The sequence below is a fragment of the Streptopelia decaocto genome, assembly GCF_964273445.1.
Source record: "Streptopelia decaocto genome assembly, contig: HAP1_SCAFFOLD_586, whole genome shotgun sequence".
NCBI lineage: Eukaryota > Metazoa > Chordata > Aves > Columbiformes > Columbidae > Streptopelia > Streptopelia decaocto.
The window spans coordinates 25,138-47,070 of record NW_028115175.1 but is presented as its reverse complement, the minus strand read 5'-3'; the positions used below and the strand labels follow the sequence as shown (position 1 = coordinate 47,070).

Genomic DNA, 21,933 nt, shown 5'->3' with positions numbered 1-21,933 from the left:
ACACACTGAAACACCCTAAAAACACCCTGAAACACCCCGAAACAACCAAAAAACACCCCAAAACACCCCAAAAACACCCTGAAACACCCCCAAAACACCCCGAAACACCCCAAAAACACCCCGAAACACCCTGAAACACCCCCAAAACACCCTGAAACACCCAGAAACGCCCCTAAAACACCCCCAGAAACCCCAAAAACACCCTGAAACACCCCAAAAACACCCTAAAAACACCCCAAACACCAAAAAAACACCCAGAAACACCCCAAAAACACCCCCAAAACACCCTAAAACACCCAGAAACACCCCTAAAACACCCCCAGGAACCCCAAAAACACCCTGAAACACCCCAAAAACACCCTAAAAACACCCCAAACAACAAAAAAACACCCAGAAACACCCCAAAAACACCCAGAAACACCCCAAAAACACACTGAAACACCCCGAAACACCCCAAAAACAACCAGAAACACCCCAAAAGCACCCCAAGAACACCCCAAAACACCCTAAAACACACCCAGGAACCCCCAAAACACCCTGAAACACCCCAAAACACCCCAGAAAGACCCGGAAACACCCTAGGAACACCCTAAAAACACCCCAAACACCAAAAAAACACCCAGAAACACCCCAAAAACACCCTAAAACACCCCAGAAACAGCCCAAAAACACACTGAAACACCCCGAAACACCCTAAAAGCACCCCAAAAACACCCCGAAAACACACTGAAACACCCCAAAACACCCCGAAACACCCTAAAAACACCCCGAAACACCGCAGAAACACCCCGAAACACCCTAAAACACCCTTAAACACCCCAAAACACCCCAAAAACACCCTCAAACACCCTGAAACACCCCAAAAACACCCTAAAACACCCCAAAAACACACTGAAACACCCTAAAAACACCCTGAAACACCCCGAAACAACCAAAAAACACCCCAAAACACCCAGAAACGCCCCTAAAACACCCCCAGAAACCCCAAAAACACCCTGAAACACCCCAAAAACACCCTAAAAACACCCCAAACAACAAAAAAACACCCAGAAACACCCCAAAAACAACCAGAAACACCCCAAAAGCACCCCAAGAACACCCCAAAACACCCTAAAACACACCCAGGAACCCCCAAAACACCCTGAAACACCCCAAAACACCCCAGAAAGACCCCGAAACACCCCAAAAACACCCCAAACACCCTAAAAACACCCCAAACACCAAAAAAACACCCCAAAACACCCTGAAACACCCTAAAACACCCCAGAAACAGCCCAAAAACACCCTGAAACACCCCAAAACACCCCTGAAACACCCCAAAAACACACTGAAACACCCCGAAACACCCTAAAAACACCCAGAAACACCCCAGAAACACCCCGAAACACCCTAAAAACACCCCAAAAACACCCCGAAAACACACTGAAACACCCCAAAACACCCCGAAACACCCTAAAAACACCCCGAAACACCCTAAAACACCCTTAAACACCCCAAAACACCCCAAAAACACCCTCAAACACCCTGAAACACCCCAAAAACACCCTAAAACACCCCAGAAACACCCAGAAACACCCTAAAACACACCCAGGAATGCCAAAAACACCCTGAAACGCCCCCAAAACACCCTGAAACACACTGAAACACCCCAGAACCACCCTGAAATACACCCAGGAACCCCAAAAACACCGTGAAACACCCTAAAACACCCCAAGCACTAAAAAGACACACAGAGACATCCCAAAAACACCCTGAAAACACCCTAAAACACCCCAAAAACACACTGAAACACCACAAAACACCCACAAAACACCCAAAAACACCCTAAAACACCCAGAAACACCCTGAAACACACCAAAACACCCCAAAAACACCCTGAAACACCCCAAAACACCCCAAAAACACCCTAAAAACACCCCAAAAACACACTGAAACACCACAAAACACCCACAAAACACCCAAAAACACCCTAAAACACCCAGAAACACCCTGAAACACACCAAAACACCCCAGAAACACCCCAAAAACACCCTGAAACACCCCAAAACACCCCCAAAACACCCTAAAAACACCCCAGAAACACCCAGAAACACCCTGAAACACCCCAAAACACCCCCAAAACACCCTAAAAACACCCCAGAAACACCCAGAAACACCCAGAAACACCCCAAAACACCCTAAAACACCCTAAAACACACCCAAGAACCCCCAAAACACCCTGAAACACCCCAAAACCCCCCAGAAAGACCCCAAAACACCCCAAAAACACCCTAAAAACACCCCAAACACAACAAAAACACCCAGAAACACCCCAAAAACACCCAGAAACACCCCCAGGAACCACAAAAACACCCTGAAACACCCCAAAACACCCCAGAAAGACCCCGAAACACCCCAAAAACACCCTAAAAACACCCCAAACACCCTAAAAACACCCCAAACACCAAAAAACACCCAGAAACACCCCCAGGAACCCCAAAAACACCCCCAGGAACCACAAAAACACACCCAGGAACCACAAAAACACCCTGAAACACCCCAAAACACCCCAAAACACCCTAGAAACACCCTAAAACACCCCCCATTCTCCCCCAATGCCCCCCCACAATGACCCCCAAACCCCCCCCAAACTCCCCAATTCCCCCCATAGGACCCACTGTGGACCCCCCCAGGACCCCCCCCATAACCCCCCAGACTCCCGCCATTCCCCCCCATAACACCCCATGCCCCCCCATGCCCCCCCATAAGGACCCCCAAGCCCCCCCATTACCCCCCACAACCCCCCCATTGCCTCCATAAGCCCCCCATTCCTCCCCATAACCCCCCCACTCCCCCCCAATGCCACCCCATAACCCCCCCATAACCCCCCAAGACCCCCCATAGAGCCCCATAGACCCCCCATAGGTCCCCATAACATCCCATGGACCCCCCCAAATCCCCCCATAGGGCCCCATAACCCCCATAGATCCCCCATAGAGCCCCCATAACCCCCCATAACCCCCATAGATCCCCCCATAGACCCCCATAATCCCCATAGACCCCCCATAGACCCCCATAGACCCCCCATAGAGCCCCATAAGCCCCCATAGACCCCCCATAACCCCCCATAGACCCCCCATAGACCCCCCATAACCCCCCATAACCCCCCATAGAGCCCCATAGACGCCCCATAGACCCCCCATAGACCCCCATAATCCCCATAGACCCCCCATAGACCCCCCATAGACCCCCATAGACCCCCCATAGACCCCCCATAGACCCCCATAGACCCCCCATAACCCCCCATAGACCCCCCATAGAGCCCCAGAACCCCCATAGACCCCCATAGACCCCCCATAACCCCCCATAGACCCCCATAGAACCCCCCATAGACCCCCATAGATCCCCCCTAACCCCCATAGACCCCCCATAGAGCCCCCATAGACCCCCATAGACCCCCATAACCCCCATAGACCCCCCATAGAGCCCCCATAGAGCCCCATATCATCCCATAGTCCCCCCATAGACCCCCATAACCCCCCATAGAGCCCCAATAACCCCCCCACAACCCCCCATAAGGACCCCCAAACCTCCCCCAGACCTCCCAACTCCCCCCCATAACCCCCCCATAACCCCCCCATGACCCCCCATAAGGACCCCCGGCCCCCCCCAACTCCCCCCCAGGCCCCCCCCCGCCCCCCATAACCCCCCCGTTCCCCCCCATAACCCCTCCATTGCCCCCCATAACCCCCCATTTCCCCCCATTGCCCCCCATAACCCCCTCATTGCCACCCATAGCCCCCCCATAAGGACCCCCAGACCCCCCCATTGCCCCCCATTCCCCCCCATAACCCCCCCATTCCCCTCCATAACCCCCCCATTGCCCCCCATAACCCCCTCATTGCCACCCATAGCCCCCCCATAAGGACCCCCAGACCCCCCCATTGCCCCCCATTCCCCCCCATAACCCTCCCATTCCCCTCCATAACCCCCCCATTGCCCCCCATTCCCCCCCATAACCCCTCCATTGCCCCCCATTGCCCTCCATAACACCCCCATTCCCCCCATAACCCCCCCACTGCCCCCCATAACCCCCCAAGACCCCCCCTAAGCACCCCCAGGACCCACTGTGGACCCCCCCAGACCCCCCCATGATGCCCAATAAGGACCCCCAGACCCCCACCAGACCCCCCCAACTCCCCCCAAGGACCCCCCCCCCCGCCCCCCCCGCCCCCCCCCGTGACCCACGGCCAGGCGCTCCAGGTCCACGCCGTAGTTGTGCCGGGCGGGGGCCCCGTTGTGCCGGATCTCGGCCCCCGCCAGCACCCAGCTCGGGGGGGGGCTGGGCAGCTCCAGCAGCGACGGGGGCAGCGCGGGGGGGGGGCCCTGCCCGGGGGGGGGCGGGGCCGTCAGCCCCACCCGCACCGACCCCGCCCACCGCTCGTCCAGGGCCTCGATGCGCACCTGCGGGGGGGGGGGGCGGGGCTTAGGGGGGGGGCGGGGCTACGCAAGGCTCCGCCCATGAGACCCCCCTCCTTTCAGGTTGTAACTGGGGTTAAGGGGGGGGGGGAATAGAGGGATCGGGTTTATTAGGGGGCGTGGTCTAGGAAGGGGGAGGGGCTACGCAAGGCTCCGCCCATAAGGCCCCCCCTTTCGGGTTGTAACTGGGGTTAAGGGGGGGCATAGAGGGGGCGGGGATTATTAGGGGCGTGGCTATAGAAGGGGGCGTGGCTATAGAAGGGGCATGGTGTATACAAGGGGGCGGGGCTATGCAAGGCTCCGCCCATAAGACCCCCCCCTTCAGGTTGTAACTGGGGTAAGGGGGGGGGGATAGAGGGGGCGGGGATTATTAGGGGCGTGGCTATAGAAGGGGGCGTGGCTATAGAAGGGGGCGTGGCTATAGAAGGGGCATGGTGTATACAAGGGGGCGGGGCTACGCAAGGCTCCGCCCATAAGACCCCCCCCCTTCAGGTTGTAACTGGGGTTAAGGGGGGGGGGATAGAGGGGGCGGGGATTATTAGGGGCGTGGCTATAGAAGGGGGCGTGGCTATAGAAGGGGGCGTGGTCTAGTAAGGGGGAGGGGCTACGCAAGTCTCCGCCCATGAGCCCCCCCTTTCAGGTTGTAACTGGGGTAAGGGGGGGGGGGGGATAGAGGGGGCGGGGTTTATTAGGGGCGTGGCTATAGAAGGGGGCGTGGCTATAGAAGGGGCATGGTGTATACAAGGGGGCGGGGCTACGCAAGGCTCCGCCCATAAGACCCCCCCCTTCAGGTTGTAACTGGGGTAAGGGGGGGGGGGATAGGGGGGGCGGGGTTTATTAGGGGCGTGGCTATAGAAGGGGGCGTGGCTATAGAAGGGGCATGGTGTATACAAGGGGGCGGGGCTACGCAAGGCTCCGCCCATAAGACCATCCCCTTCAGGTTGTAACTGGGGTAAGGGGGGGGGGGATAGAGCGGGCGGGGATTATTGGGGGCGTGGCTATAGAAGGGGCGTGGTCTAGGAAGGGGGAGGGGCTACGCAAGGCTCCGCCCAGAAGACCCCCTTTCAGGTTCTAATAGGGGTTAAAGGGGGAGGAGCTTATTCTGGGGGCGTGGTTTGCAAAGGGGGTGTGGCTACACAAGGCTCCGCCCATAAGACCCCCCTTTCAGGCTGTGTAACTGGGGTTAAGGGGGGAGGAGCCAGGGGGCGGGGTTATCATGGGGCTGTGCCTTTCTCTAGGGGCGTGGTCTATAAAGGGGCGTGGCTACATGAGCCTCCTCCCTTCTCTTAAAGGGCCATCGCACCCCCCACCATCCCTCCCCATTTCCCCTATGGGGGTGTGGCCATCCCCAGACACGCCCCACCCTTGGCTGGCCACGCCCCTTGGCTGACTCCACCCCCTTGTCCAGCCTCACCCCCTTCTCTTAAAGGGCCATCGCACCCCCCACCATCCCTCCCCATTTCTCCTATGGGGGTGTGGCCATCCCCAGCCCCGCCCCCTTGGCTGACTCCACCCCATTTTCTGACCCCGCCCCTCTGGCTGACCCCGCCTCCTTGGCTGCCCCCACCCATTCTCTTAAAGGGCCATCACACCCCCCCCACTCCCTATATCCCCTATTGGGGTGTGGCCATTCCCAGCCCCGCCCCCTTGGCTGACCACACCCCCTTGGCTGCCCCCGCCCCCTTGGCTGCCCCCACCCATTCTCATAAAGGGCCATCGCACCCCATACCACCCCTCCCCATTCCCTCTCTGGGGTTTTGCCCCCGCCCCCCCCGGCTGACCCCGCCCCCCCGGTGGGCGTGTCCCCCCCGTGTCCCCGCCCACCTCGAAGAGCTCTCCGGGCCGCAGGTGCGAGCGGCTGAACACCAGCCCGTGGTTGTATCCGGATACCCGCGCCGCCCCCAGCCCCTCGGCGCCCAGCGCCACGTTCTGCCCGCAGCGCCCGTGGAAGCGCTGGCACGGCCCGGGGGCTGCGGGGCGGGGGGCGGAGTCAGCGGGGGCGGGGCTGAGAGGGGGCGGGGCCAAGGGGGGTGTGGCCAAGGGGGGGTGTGGCCAGGGGGGCGAGAAAAGGTGGGGGGTATGGTCATAGGGGCTGGGAGAGAAAGGGGTGGGGTCACGTGGGGGGTGTGGCTTGAAAGGGGGCGGGGCCATGGGGGTGTGGCCAAGGGGGTGTGGCCATGGGGGGTGGGGCCAAGGGGTGGGGGGAGAAAAGGTGGGGGGACATAACATCGTGGGGGGCACAAGGACCATATATGGCCATAGGGGCTTGGAGGGAAGGGGCGGAGTCATCGGGGGCGGGGCTGAGAGGGGGCGGGGCCAAGGGGGTGTGGCCAAGGGGGGGTGTGGCCGGGGGGGCGAGAAAAGGTGGGGGGACATAACATTGTGGGGGGCACAAGGACCATATATGGCCATAGGGGCTTGGAGGGAAGGGGCGGAGTCAGTGGGGTCGTGGCTAAAAGGGGGCGTGGACAAGGGGGTGTGGCCAAGGGGTGGGGGGAAGATGGGGGCACATAATATGGGGGGGAGAAAGGAACCATATATGGCCATGGGGGGTGGGAGGGAAGGGGCGGAGTCAGTGGGGGCGTGGCTAAAAGGGGGCGGGGCCAAGGGGGTGTGGCCATGGGGGTGTGGCCAAGGGGTGGGATGGGAAGATGGGGGGATATAATAGGGGGAGAGGAACCTGGCCATGGGGGCTGCGGGCGAGGGGGCGGAGTCAGCGGGGGCGGGGCTAAGAGGGGGCGGGGCCAAGGGGGGTGTGGCCATGGGGGGTGGGGCCAAGGGGTGGGGGAAGAAAAGGTGGGGGGACACAACATTGTGGGGGGCACAAGGACCATATATGGCCATGGGGGCTTGGAGGGAAGGGGCGGAGTCATAGGGGGCGGGGCTGAGAGGGGGCGGGGCCAAGGGGGGTGTGGCCAAGGGGAGGTGTGGCCAGGGGTTGAGAAAAGGTGGGGGGATATGATCATAGGGGCTGTGGATGAGGGGGCGGAGTCGGGGGGGCGGGGCTGAGAGGGGTCGGGGCCAAGGGGGGTGTGGCCAAAGGGGAGGGCAGGGAACCAGTGGGGGGACATAATGTGGGGGGGACAGAGGAACCATATATGGCCATGGGGGCTGGGAGGGAAGGGGTGGGGTCACGGGGGGGCGTGGCTAAAGGGGGTGTGGCCAAGGGGGTGTGGCCAAGGGGGTGTGGCCAAGGGGTGGGATGGGAAGATGGGGGGATATAATAGGGGGAGAGGAACCTGGCCATGGGGGCTGCGGGCGAGGGGGCGGAGTCAGCGGGGGCGGGGCTAAGAGGGGGCGGGTCCAAGGGGGGTGTGGCCAAGGGCGGTGTGGCCGGGGGGGGCAAGAAAAGGTGGGGGGACACAACATTGTGGGGGGCACAAGGACCATATATGGCCATAGGGGCTTGGAGGGAAGGGGCGGAGTCAGTGGGGGCGTGGCTTAAAAGGGGGTGCGGCCAAGGGGGGGTGTGGCCAGGGGGAGGTGTGGGCGGGGGGGGGAAGTGGGGGGATATGGTCATAGGGGCTGTGGACGAGGGGGCGGAGTCGGGGGGGCGGGGCTAGGAGGGGGCGGGGCCAAGGGGGGTGTGGCCACCCCCCCCTCCCCCCAGCCCTGGGGACACCAGTGCCCCCCCATGTCCCCATCTCCCCATGTCCCCCTGTACCATAGAGCCCCATAGACCCCCCATAGAGCCCCATAACATCCCATGGACCCCCCCATAACCCCCCATAGAGCCCCAACAGAGGCCCATAGACCCCCATAGACCCCCATAGAGCCCCATAGAGCCCCATAGAGCCCCCATAACCCCCCATAGACCCCCATAGAGCCCCCATAGACCCCCCCATAACATCCCATGGACCCCCTCAAATCTCCCCATAGGGTCCCATAAGCCCCCATAGAGCCCCACAGACCCCCCATAGAGACCCATAGACCCCCCATAGGTCCCCATAACATCCCATGGACTCCCCCAAATCTCCCCATAGAGTCCCATAAGCCCCCATAGAGCCCCCCCAAAGGTCCCCATAACATGCCATGGACCCCCCCAAATCCCCCCCATACACCCCATAACCCCCCATAGACCCCCCATAGAGCCCCATAGACCCCCCATAGAGCCCCCATAGACCCCCATAACATCCCATGGACCCCCTCAAATCTCCCCATAGGCTCCCATAGAGCCCCCATAGAGCCTCATAGACCCCCCACAGAGCCCCATAACCCCCCATAGAGCCCCCCATAGAGCCCCATAACATCCCATAGACCCCCCATAGAGCCCCATAGACCCCCTATAACCCCCCATAGACCCCCATAGAGCCCCATAGACCCCCTATAACCCCCCCATAGAGCCCCATAGACCCCCTATAACCCCCCCATAGAGCCCCATAGACCCCCCCATAACCCCCCATAGACCCCCATAACCCCCCATAGACCCCCCCATAGAGCCCCATAGACCCCCCATAACATCCCATGGACCCCCCCATAACCCCCCATAGACCCCCATAGAGCCCCCATAACCCCCCATAGAGCCCCATAGACCCCCCATAGACCCCCATAACCCCCCATAGACCCCCCCATAGACCCCCCATAACATCCCATGGACCCCCCATAATCCCCCATAGACCCCCCATAGACCCCCATAGACCCCCATAGACCCCCCATAACTCCCCATAGACCCCCCATAGACCCCCATAGACCCCTCATAGACCCCCATAGACCCCCCATAGACCCCCATATCCCCCCATATCCCCCCATGTCCCCCTGTCCCCATGTCCCCCCGTCCCATCCGTACCTGGCGAGGGGAGGGGACACGGCTTCTCGGTGACACTGGGGGGGGTCTGGCTGTTGTCAACGGGGCCGGTGGCACCGGTGAGGGACACCTGGACACACTGACCGTACAGATCGACCACCGCGTACACCTCTGGGGACAGGGGACAGGGACATGGGGACAGGGGGACAGGGGGACAGGGGGACATGGGGCACCTCAGCAGGTTCCATACGGAGCCCCCCCCATCTCTTAAAGGGCCATCCCACCCCCCACTCCCTCTATCCCCTATGGGGTTTGGCCATTCCCAGCCCCGCCCCCTTGGCTGGCTCCACCCCTTTTGCTGACCCTGCCCCCTTGTCTGCCCCCTCCCCATCTCTTAAAGGGCCATCCCACCCCCCACTCCCTATATCCCCTATGGGGCTGTGGCCCCGCCCAGCCCCCTCGGCTGACCCCGCCCCCTTTCCCTAGCCCCTCCCCTTCTCTTAAAGGGCCATCGCACCCCAACCATCCCTCCCCTATGGACCTGCCACCATTCCCCAACCCCACCCCTCTGGGTGACTCCACCCCCTTGTCTGATCCCTCCCCCTTGTCTGACCCCGCCCCCCTGTTGACCTCACCCCCTTGTCTAACCCCTCCCCATCTCTTAAAGGGCCATCACACCCCCCACTCCCTCTACCCCCTATGTGACTGTAGCCCCTCCCAGCCCCTTTGGCTGACTCCACCCCCTTGGCTGACCACACCCCCTTGGCTGACTCCACCCCCTTAGCTGATCCCGCCCTCTTAGCTGCCCCCACCCCTTCTCTTAAAGGGCCATCACACCCCCCACTCCCTATACCCCCTATGGTACTGTGGCCCCTCCCAGCCCCTCTGGGTGACTCCGCCCCCTTGTCTGACTCCACCCCCCTGTTGACCTCACCCCCTTGTCTGACCCCGCCCTCTTAGCTGCCCCCACCCCTTCTCTTAAAGGGCCATCACACTCCCTATATCCCCTATGGGACTGTGGCCATTCCCAGCCCCTCTGGGTGACCCCGCCCCCTTAGCTGACTCCACCCCCTTGTCTGACCACACCCCCTTGGCTGACCCCGCCCCCTGACCCCTCCCCATCTCTTAAAGGGCCATCCCACCCCGCACTCCCTATACCCCCTATGGTACTGTGGCCCCTCCCAGCCCCTCTGGGTGACTCCGCCCCCTTGTCTGACCCCGCCCCCTTTCCCCATCCCCTCCCATCTCTTAAAGGGCCATCACACCCCCCACTCCCTCTATCCCCTATGGGGCTGTAGCCATTCCCAGCCCCTCTGGGTGACTCCGCCCCCTTATCTGACTCTGCCCCCTTGGTTGACTCCACCCCCTTGCCTGACTCCGCCCCCTTGTCTGACCTCGCCCCTTCTCTTAAAGGGCCATCCCACCCCCCACTCCCTCTATCCCCTATGGGACTGTGGCCATTCCCAGCCCCGCCCCCTTGGCTGACTCCACCCCATTTGCTGACTCCGCCCCCCTGTTGACCTCTGTTGACCCCTCCCATCTCTTAAAGGGCCATCCCTCCCCACTCCCTATACCCCCATGGGACTGTGGCCCCTCCCAGCCCCTCTGGGTGACTCCGCCCCCCTCCGGCTGACCCCGCCCCCTTTCCCCATCCCCTCCCGTCTCTTAAAGGGCCATCACACCCCGCACTCCCTATACCCCCTATGGTACTGTGGCCCCTCCCAGCCCCTCTGGGTGACTCCGCCCCCTCCGTCTGACCCCGCCCCCTCTCCCCATCCCCTCCCATCTCTTAAAGGGCCATCACACCCCCCACTCCCTATATCCCCTATGTGGCTGTGGCCCCTCCCCGCCCCCTTAGCTGACTCCACCCCCTTGTCTGACCCCACCCCTTCTCTTAAAGGGCCATCCCACTCCCTATATCCCCTATGGGGCTGTGGCCACTCCCCACCCCTCCGGCTGACTCCGCCCCCTTGGCTGACTCCACCTCCTTGGCTGACCCCTCCCTATCCCTTAAAGGGCCATCACACCCCCACCATCCCTCCCCATTTCCCCTATGGGGGTGTGGCCATTCCCAGCCCCGCCCCCTTGGCTGGCTCCACCCCTTTTGCTGACCCCGCCCTCTTAGCTGCCCCCACCCCTTCTCTTAAAGGGCCATCACACCCCCACTCCCTCTATCCCCTATGGGGCTGTAGCCATTCCCAGCCCCTCTGGGTGACTCCGCCCCCTCCGGCTGACCCCACCTCCTTTCCCCATCCCCTCCCATCTCTTAAAGGGCCATCACACCCCCCACTCCCTATACCCCCTATGGTACTGTGGCCCCTCCCAGCCCCTCTGGGTGACTCCACCCCCTTGTCTGACTCCACCCCCCTGTTGACCTCACCCCCTTGGCTGACCCCGCCCTCTTAGCTGCCCCCACCCCTTCTCTTAAAGGGCCATCCCACTCCCTATATCCCCTATGGGACTGTGGCCATTCCCAGCCCCTCTGGGTGACCCCGCCGCCTTAGCTGACTCCACCCCCTTGTCTGACCACACCCCCTTGGCTGACTCCACCCCCTTCTCTGCCCCCTCCCCTTCTCTTAAAGGGCCATCACACCCTCACTCCCTCTTACCCCTTATGGTACTGTAGGGTGACCCCGCCCCCTCCGTCTGACCCCGCCCCCTTTCCCCAGCCCCTCCCGTCTCTTAAAGGCCCATCCCACCCCCCACTCCCTATATCCCCTATGGGGCTGTAGCCATTCCCAGCCCCTCTGGCTGACTCCGCCCCCTCCGTCTGACCCCGCCCCCTCTCCCCATCCCCTCCCGTCTCTTAAAGGGCCATCACACCCCCCACTCCCTATACCCCCTATGGGGCTGTAGCCATTCCCAGCCCCTCTGGGTGACTCCACCCCCTTGTCTGACCCCGCCCCCCTGTTGACCTCACCCCATTGTCTGACCCCGCCCTCTTAGCTGCCCCCACCCCTTCTCTTAAAGGGCCACCCACTCCCTATATCCCCTATGGGACTGTGGCCATTCCCAGCCCCTCTGGGTGACCCCGCCCCCTTAGCTGACTCCACCCCCTTGTCTGACCCCGCCCCCTCTCCCCATCCCCTCCCATCTCTTAAAGGGCCATCACACCCCCCACTCCCTATATCCCCTATGTGTCTGTAGCCACTCCCAGCCCCCTTGTCTGACCACACCCCCTTGGCTGACTCCACCCCCTTCTCTGCCCCCTCCCCTTCTCTTAAAGGGCCATCACACCCTCACTCCCTCTTACCCCCTATGGTACTGTAGGGTGACTCCGCCCCCTCCGTCTGACCCCGCCCCCTTTCCCCATCCCCTCCCGTCTCTTAAAGGGCCATCACACCCCTCGCTCCCTCTATCCCCTATGGGGCTGTAGCCATTCCCAGCCCCTCTGGGTGACTCCGCCCCCTCCGTCTGACCCCGCCCCCTCTCCCCATCCCCTCCCATCTCTTAAAGGGCCATCGCACCCCAACCATCCCTCCCCATTCCCCCTATGGACGTGCCACCATTCCCCAACCCCGCCCCTCTGGGTGACTCCACCCCCTTGGCTGACTCCACCCCCTTGGCTGACTCCGCCCCCCTGTTGACCTCACCCCCTTGGCTGACCCCGCCCTCTTAGCTGCCCTCACCCCTTCTCTTAAAGGGCCATCCCACTCCCTATATCCCCTATGGGACTGTGGCCATTCCCAGCCCCTCTGGGTGACCCCGCCCCCTTAGCTGACTCCACCCCCTTGTCTGACCCCGCCCCCTCTCCCCATCCCCTCCCATCTCTTAAAGGGCCATCCCACCCCCCCACTCCCTATATCCCCTATGTGTCTGTAGCCACTCCCAGCCCCCTTGGCTGACCACACCCCCTTGGCTGACCACACCCCCTTGTCTGACTCCACCCCCTTCTCTGCCCCCTCCACTTCTCTTAAAGGGCCATCCCACCCCCCACTCCCTCTATCCCCTATGGGACTGTGGCCATTCCCAGCCCCGCCCCCTTGGCTGACTCCACCCCATTTGCTGACTCCGCCCCCCTGTTGACCTCTGTTGACCCCTCCCATCTCTTAAAGGGCCATCCCTCCCCACTCCCTATACCCCCATGGGACTGTGGCCCCTCCCAGCCCCTCTGGGTGACTCCGCCCCCCTCTGTCTGACCCCGCCCCCTTTCCCCATCCCCTCCCGTCTCTTAAAGGGCCATCACACCCCTCTCTCCCTCTATCCCCTATGGGGCTGTAGCCATTCCCAGCCCCTCTGGGTGACTCCGCCCCCTCCGTCTGACCCCGCCCCCTTTCCCCAGCCCCTCCCGTCTCTTAAAGGGCCATCCCACCCCTCACTCCCTCTATCCCCTATGTGTCTGTAGCCCCTCCCCGCCCCCTTGGCTGACTCCGCCCCCTCCATCTGACCCCGCCCCCTCTCCCCAGCCCCTCCCGTCTCTTAAAGGGGCGGCGCGCGGTACCGGGGGGCAGCCCCGAGCAGGCCACGCCCTGGTCGGCGCCGTTGATGAAGTAGCGCAGGTCGCCGCGCGCCGTGCGCATCATGCCGATGCGCGAGCCCGTGCCCAGCGCGTCCAGGTCGCAGCCGTAGTTGTTGCGCATGGTGTTGCCGTCCTGCATGATGGCCGTGCCGCTGTGTGGGGACGGACGGACGGACCGGGGGACATGGGGACGGACGGGGGGACAGGGGGACATGGGGATGGACGGGGGGACAGGGGGACATGGGGACGGATGGGGGGACATTATGGGGATAGGGGGATGTGGGGACATGGGGACAGACAGGGGGACAGGGGGACATTATGGGGACATGGGGATGTGGGGATGTGGGGACAAGGGGACAGGGGGATATGGGACATGGGGACAGACGGGGGGACAGGGGGACATTATGGGGATAGGGGGACATGGGGACATGGGGACAGGGGGACATGGGGACATGGGGACAGGGGGACATGGATGTGGGGATGTGGGGACATTGGGATATGGGACATGGGGACATGGGGACAGGGGGACATGGGGATAAGGGGACATGGGGACAGGGGGACAAGGGGACATGGGGACAGACAAGGGGACAGGGGGACATTATGGGGATAGGGGGACATGGGGACGTGTGGATATGGGGACATGGGACATGGGGACAGGGGGATATGGGGACATGGGACATGGGGATATGGGGACATGGGGACATGGGGACATGGGGACAGGGGGATATGGGGACATGGGGACAGGGGGACATGGGGACATTGGGATATGGGACATGGGGACATGGGGACATTGGGACAGGGGGGTATGGGGATATGGGGACAGTGGGACATGGGGACAGGGGGACAGGGGGACGTGGGGATGTGGGGACATTGGGATATGGGATATGGGGACAGGGGGACATGGGGATGTGGGGATACAGGGATATGGGGATATGGGGACATGGGGACGTGAACGGGGGACACAGGGACATGGGGACACAGGGATATGGGGACAAGGGGACATGGGGACATGGGATATGGGGATATGGGGACATGGAGATATGGGGATATGGGGGACAATGGGATATGGGGATGGGGGGACAGGGGGATTTGGGGATATGGGGACAGGGGGACACAGGGACAGGGGGACACGGGACATGGGGACATCAGGGGTCATGGGGTGACCTCAGGTGTCCCCAGGTGACCCAGATGTCCCCAGGTGACCCCAGGTGACCCAGGTGTCCCCAAGTGACCATGGTGACCTCAGGTGACCGAGGTGTCCCCAAGTGACCTCAGGTGACCCCAGGTGACCCAGATGTCCCCAGGTGACCCCAAGTGACCTCAGGTGTCCCCAGATGTCCCCAGGTGACCCAGGTGTCCCCAAGTGACCCAGATGTCCCCAGGTGAACCCAAGTGGCCTCAGGTGACCCAGATGTCCCCAGTTGACCCCAAGTGACCTCAGGTGACCCCAGGTGACCCAGGTGTCCCCAAGTGACCATGGTGACCTCAGGTGACCCAGGTGTCCCCAGGTGACCCAGATGTCCCCAGGTGACCCCAAGTGACCTCAGGTGTCCCCAGATGTCCCCAGGTGTCCCCAAGTGACCTCAGGTGACCCCAGGTGACCCAGGTGTCCCCAAGTGACTATAGTGACCCCAGGTGTCCCCAAGTGACCTCAGGTGACCCCAGGTGACCTCAGGTGTCCCCAGATGTCCCCAAGTGACCATGACGACCCCAGGTGCCCAAGGTGTCCCCAGGTGACCCAGATGTCCCCAGGTGTCCCCAAGTGACCATGGTGACCCCAGGTGACCGAGGTGTCCCCAGGTGACCCAGATGTCCCCAGGTGACCCCAAGTGGCCTCAGGTGTCCCCAGATGTCCCCAGGTGACCCAGGTGTCCCCAAGTGACCCAGATGTCCCTAGGTGAACCCAAGTGGCCTCAGGTGTCCCCAGATGTCCCCAGGTGACCCAGGTGTCCCCAAGTGACCCAATGTCCCCAGGTGACCCCAAGTGGCCTCAGGTGACCCAGATGTCCCCAGTTGACCCCAAGTGACCTCAGGTGACCCAGGTGTCCCCAAGTGACCATGGTGACCCCAGGTGACCGAGGTGTCCCCAGGTGACCCAGATGTCCCCACGTGACCCCAAGTGACCATGATGACCCCAGGTGACCCAGGTGACCCAGGTGTCCCCAAGTGACCCAATGTCCCCAGGTGACCCCAAGTGGCCTCAGGTGACCCAGATGTCCCCAGTTGACCCCAAGTGACCTCAGGTGACCCCAGGTGACCCAGGTGTCCCCAAGTGACCCAGATGTCCCCAGGTGACCCCAAGTGACCTCAGGTGACCCCAGGTGACCCAGGTGTCCCCAAGTGACTATAGTGACCCCAGGTGTCCCCAAGTGACCTCAGGTGACCCCAGGTGACCCAGGTGTCCCCAAGTGACCATGATGACCCCAGGTGACCCCAAGTGACCTCAGGTGTCCCCAGATGTCCCCAGGTGACCCAGGTGTCCCCAAGTGACCATGATGACCCCAGGTGACTGAGGTGTCCCCAAGTGACCAGGATGGTCCCTTGGGGACAAAGGTGACCTCAGGTGACCTCAGGTGACCTCAAGTCACCCCAGGTGCCCGAGGTGTCCTCAGGTGACCAAGGTGGCCCCAAGTGACCGTGGTGGCCCCTTGGGGACAAAGGTGACCTCAGGTGACCCCAGGTGACCCAGGTGTCCCCAAGTGACCATGATGACCCCAGGTGACCCCAAGTGACCTCAGGTGTCCCCAGATGTCCCCAGGTGACCCAGGTGTCCCCAAGTGACCATGATGACCCCAGGTGACTGAGGTGTCCCCAAGTGACCAGGATGGTCCCTTGGGGACAAAGGTGACCTCAGGTGACCTCAGGTGACCTCAAGTCACCCCAGGTGCCCGAGGTGTCCTCAGGTGACCAAGGTGGCCCCAAGTGACCGTGGTGGCCCCTTGGGGACAAAGGTGACCTCAGGTGAGCCCAGGTGACCTCGGTGTCCCCAAGTGTCCCCAAGTGTCCCTCACCTGAGCATCCAGGTGTCGTAGTCAATGTCCGTCATGGTGTTGGGGAACTCGAGCTCCTCGGGCCGGATGGCGGTGACACCTGAGGGGACAGCGGGTGACATGGTGGGGGGGACACACGGTGAAGGGACCGGGGGGTGTCCCCAAGTGTCCCCAAGTGTCCCCTCACCCGCCTCGATGGAGCCCGACCAGCGATCAACCATCTTCTGGATGACGATCTCGAAGAGCTCGTTGTCCCGCAGGGCCCTGGGGACATTGGGGACATTGGGGACACTGGGGACAATGGGGGACATTGGGGGCAATGGGGGACATTGGGGACACTGGGGGCAATGGGGGACATTGGGGACATTAGGGACATTGGGGACACTGGGGACAATAGGGGACATTGGGGGCAATGGGGGACACTGGGGGCATTGGGGTCATTGGGGACACCGGGGACACGGGGACATGTGGGACATTGGGGATATTGGGGACATTGGGGACACTGGGGACATGGGGGACATGGGGGACATTGGGGACATTGGGGACACGTAGGACATTGAGGACATGGGGGACATTGGGGACATTGGGGACACTGGGGACATGGGGGACATTGGGGACATTGGGGACACGGGGGACATTGGGGACATTGGGGACACGGAGGACATTGGGGACATGGGGGACATTGGGGACAATGGGGGACATTGGGGACATGGGGGACATTGGGACATTGGGGACATGGGGGACATTGGGGATATTGGGGACATGGGGGGCATTGGGGACATTGGGGACATTGGGGACATGGGGGGGACACTTTGGGGTGACACTGATGGGTTGGAGATGACAAGGGTGGCATTGGACTCATGGGAACAGCTGTAGGGGGTTGGGGACATTGGGGTGACACTGGGTGACCCTGGATGACCCCAAGTGACACTGGGTGACCCCAGGTGACCCCAAGTGACACTGGGTGACCCAAGGTGACATCTGGGGGGGTATAACATTGGGTGTCCCCATGACCCATTGGCCGTGCTGATGGGTCATCGACCCCATGGGCGCATCTCTATGGGGGTTGGGGACATTGGGGTGACAATGGGTGACCCTGGATGACCCTGGATGACACTTGGTGACCCCAAGTGACACTGGGTGACCCAAGGTGACATCTGGGGGGTATAACATTGGGTGTCCCCATTGTCCCCATGACCCATTGGTGGTGCCAATGGCACCATCAACCTCATGGGCACATCTCTAGGGGGTTGGGGACATTGGGGTGACCCCAAGTGACACTGGGTGACCCTGGATGACACTTGGTGACCCCAGATGACCTTGGGGACATTCCTGGGGTGGGAGGTGACACTGGTGTCCCCATTGTCCCCATGACCCATTGGTGGTGCCAATGGCACCATCAACCTCATGGGCACATCTCTAGGGGGGTTGGGGACATTGGGGTGACCCCAAGTGACACTGGGTGGCCCTGGATGACCCCAGGTGACCCCAAGTGACACTGGCTGACCCAAGGTGACATTTGGGGGGTGTAACATTGGGTGTCCCCATGACCCATTGGTGGTGCCAATGGTGCCATTGACCCCATGGGCGCATCTGTAGGGGGGTTGGGGACATTGGGGTGACCCCAAGTGACATTGGGTGACCTCAAGTGACCCCAGATGACACTTGGTGACCCCAGATGACCTTGGGGACATTCCTGGGGTGGGAGGTGACACTGGTGTCCCCATTGTCCCCATGACCTATTGGCGGTGCCGACGGCGTCAACGACCTCATGGGCGCATCTCTAGGGGGTTGGGGACATTGGGGTGACCCCAAGTGACATTGGGTGACCTCAAGTGACCCCAGATGACACTGGGTGACCCCAGATGACACTGGGTGACCCCAGGTGACACTGGGTGACATTTGGGGGGTATAACATTGGGTGTCCCCATGACCCATTGGTGGTGCCAATGGTGCCATTGACCCCATGGGTGCATCTGTAGGGGGGTTGGGGACATTGGGGTGACCCCAAGTGACATTGGGTGACCCCAAGTGACCCCAGGTGACCCCAAGTGACACTGGGTGACCCAAGGTGACATTGGGGGGGGTGTAACATTGGGTGTCCCCATGACCCATTGGCCGTGCTGATGGGTCATTGACCCCATGGGCGCATCTCTATGGGGGTTGGGGACACTGGGGTGACAATGTGGACATCGAGGTGACAACGGGTGACCCTGGGGACATCGGGGAGGGGTGCCGGCGCCGTCCCCTGACCGGTTGGAGATGACGATGGCGTCGTTGAACTCGGAGCGGCAGTTCTGGCGCAGCGCGGTGCGGCCGCCGTTGGTGACGATGGCGTTGCTGCCGTGGCGCCGGTGGAACCGCAGGTCCCCTTGGGGACAAGGGGACGTCCCCGAGCCCGGGGACGTCGTCGTCGTCATCGAGGAGGAGGCGCCGGGGGGAGGGGACACGCTGGGGACGCTTTCGGGGGACCCCGGGGTGTCACCGGCGTCGCACGAGAGGGGTGGCACCTCTGCTTGGGGACAGGAGGAGGGGAAGGGGCGTAAGTGGCACCGCGATGTCCCCAATGTCCCCAAAGCCACCCAAGAATGTCCCCAAAGTCACCCAGGGTGGCCACAAAGACACCCCTAGAATGTCCCCAAACCCAATTCTGATGTCCCCAAGCCCCCCCAAACCTCCCCTTGTTCCCTCCTTATGTCTCCCTGGTGATGTCCCCAAGTGTGCCCAATGTCCCCAAGTGTCCCCAAGTGTCCCCAAATGTCCCCAAGTGTCCCCAAACACACCCTGTGATGTCCCCAAACCCAATTCTGATGTCCCCAAGTCTACCCAGACCTCCCCCTGTTCCCTCCTTATGTCTCCCTGGTGATGTCCCCAAGTGTCCCCAATGTCCCCAAGTGTCCCCAATGTCCCCAAGCCCCTCAAACCCAACACTCCGGTGTCCCCTACAATGTCCCCAAACCCCATTCTGATGTCCCCAAGCCCCCCCAAACCTCCCCCTGTTCCCACCCTACGTCTCCCTGGTGATGTCCCCAAGTGTCCCCAAGTGTCCCTAATGTCCCCAACCCCCTCAAAGACAACACTGTGGTGTCCTTAATGTCCCCAAAGTCACCCTAGAATGTCCCCAAACCCAACCCTGATGTCCCCAAGCCCCCCCAAGTTCCCACCCTACGTGTCCCTGGTGATGTCCCCAAGTGTCCCCAGTGTCCCCAAGTGACCCCAATGTCCCCAAGCCCCTCAAACCCAACACTCTGGTGTCCCCTACAATGTCCCCAAACCCCATTCTGATGTCCCCAAGCCCCCCCAAACCTCCTCTTGTTCCCACCCCACGTGTCTCTGGTGATGTCCCCAAGTGTCCCCAATGTCCCCAAATGTCCCCAAGCCCCTCAAAATCCACCCCTGATGTCTCCAGGTCCATCAAACCCACGCTATAATGTCCCCAAACCCCATTCTGATGTCCCCAAGCCCCCCCAAACCTCCCCTTGTTCCCACCCTACGTCTCCCTGGTGATGTCCCCAAGTGTCCCCAATGTCCCCAAGTGGCCCAAATGTCCCCAAGTGGCCCCAAAGCCACCCTAGAATGTCCCCAAACCCAATTCTGATGTCCCCAAGTCTCCCCAGACCTCCCCCTGTTCCCTCCTTATGTCTCCCTCGTGATGTCCCCAAGTGTCCCCAATGTCCCCAAGTGTCCCCAATGTCCCCAAATGTCCCCAAGTGTCCCCAAACACACCCTGTGATGTCCCCAAACCCAATTCTGATGTCCCCAAGCCCCCCCAAACCTCCCCTTGTTCCCTCCTTATGTCTCCCTGGTGATGTCCCCAAGTGTCCCCAATGTCCCCAAGTGGCCCCAATGTCCCCAAATGTCCCCAAGTGTCCCCAAACACACCCTGTGATGTCCCCAAACCCAACTCTGATGTCCCCAAGCCCCCCCAAACCTCCCCCTGTTCCCTCCTTATGTCTCCCTGGTGATGTCCCCAAGTGTCCCCAATGTCCCCAAGTGTCCCCAATGTCCCCAAGTGTCCCCAAAGCCACCCTAGAATGTCCCCAAACACCATTCTGATGTCCCCAAGCCCCCCCAAACCTCCCCCTGTTCCCACCCTACGTCTCCCTGGTGATGTCCCCAAGTGTCCCCAATGTCCCCAAGTGTCCCTAATGTCCCCAAGTGGCCCCAATGTCCCCAAGTGGCCCCAATGTCCCCAAGTGGCCCCAAAGCCACCCTAGAATGTCCCCAAACCCCATTCTGATGTCCCCAAGCCCCCCCAAACCTCATCCTGTTCCCACCCTACGTGTCTCTGCTGATGTCCCCAAGTGTCCCCAATGTCCCCAAGTGTCCCCAGACCCACCCCTTGATGTCCCCAAGTGTCCCCAAACCCACCCTAGAATGTCCCCAAACCCAACTCTGATGTCCCCAAGCCCCCCCAAACCTCCCCCCGTTCCCTCCTTATGTCTCCCTGGTGATGTCCCCAAGTGGCCCCAATGTCCCCAAGTGTCCCCAGAGCCACCCTAGAATGTCCTCAAAGACACCCCTGGTGGCCCCAAACCTCCCCCTGTTCCCACTCTAAGTGTCTCTGCTGATGTCCCCAAGTGTCCCCAATGTCCCCAAGTGGCCCCAAGTGTCCCCAATGTCCCCAAGTGTCCCCAATGTCCCCAAGTGTCCCCAAAGCCACTCTAGAATGTCCCCAAAGACACCCCTGGTGGCCCCAATTGCCCCCAAACCTCCCCCTGTTCCCACCCTATGTGTCCCTGGTGATGTCCCCAAGTGTCCCCAATGTCCCAAGTGTCCTCAAACCCAACACCCTGGTGTCCTCAGTGTCCCCAAACCCACCCTATACTGTCCCCAAACCCAACTCTGATGTCCCCAAGCCCCCCCAAACCTCCCCCTGTTCCCACCCTACGTGTCTCTGCTGATGTCCCCAAGTGTCCCCAATGTCCCCAAATGTCTCAAGTGTCCCCAGACCCACTCCTGGATGTCCCCAAGACTCCCCCAACCTCACTTTCGATGTCCCCAAACCCCATTCTGATGTCCCCAAGCCCCCCCAAACCTCCCCCTGTTCCCACCCTACGTCTCCCTGGTGATGTCCCCAAGTGTCCCCAAGTGTCCCTAATGTCCCCAACCCCCTCAAAGACAACACTGTGGTGTCCTTAATGTCCCCAAAGTCACCCTAGAATGTCCCCAAACCCAACCCTGATGTCCCCAAGCCCCCCCAAGTTCCCACCCTACGTGTCTCCGCTGATGTCCCCCAGTGTCCCCAGTGTCCCCAAGTGTCCCCGATGTCCCCAAGCCCC

At 61.6% G+C, this 21,933-nt stretch overlaps 1 protein-coding gene across 1 annotated transcript in view; it reads right to left on the bottom strand.

Annotated features, from left to right (window-relative positions):
* NEURL4 (neuralized E3 ubiquitin protein ligase 4) overlaps positions 1-21,933 on the bottom strand; it is a gene marked incomplete at its 5' end in the record, with an annotated part of 65,695 nt that overhangs the window by 18,783 nt on the left and 24,979 nt on the right. Inside the window, 7 exons of the mRNA XM_082077550.1 lie at positions 4,228-4,443; positions 6,283-6,428; positions 9,245-9,373; positions 13,644-13,813; positions 16,673-16,751; positions 16,839-16,915; positions 18,905-19,163. Of these exons, the coding sequence (XP_081933676.1) occupies positions 4,228-4,443; positions 6,283-6,428; positions 9,245-9,373; positions 13,644-13,813; positions 16,673-16,751; positions 16,839-16,915; positions 18,905-19,163 (1,076 nt within the window). The remainder of the gene's footprint in view (positions 1-4,227; positions 4,444-6,282; positions 6,429-9,244; positions 9,374-13,643; positions 13,814-16,672; positions 16,752-16,838; positions 16,916-18,904; positions 19,164-21,933) is intronic.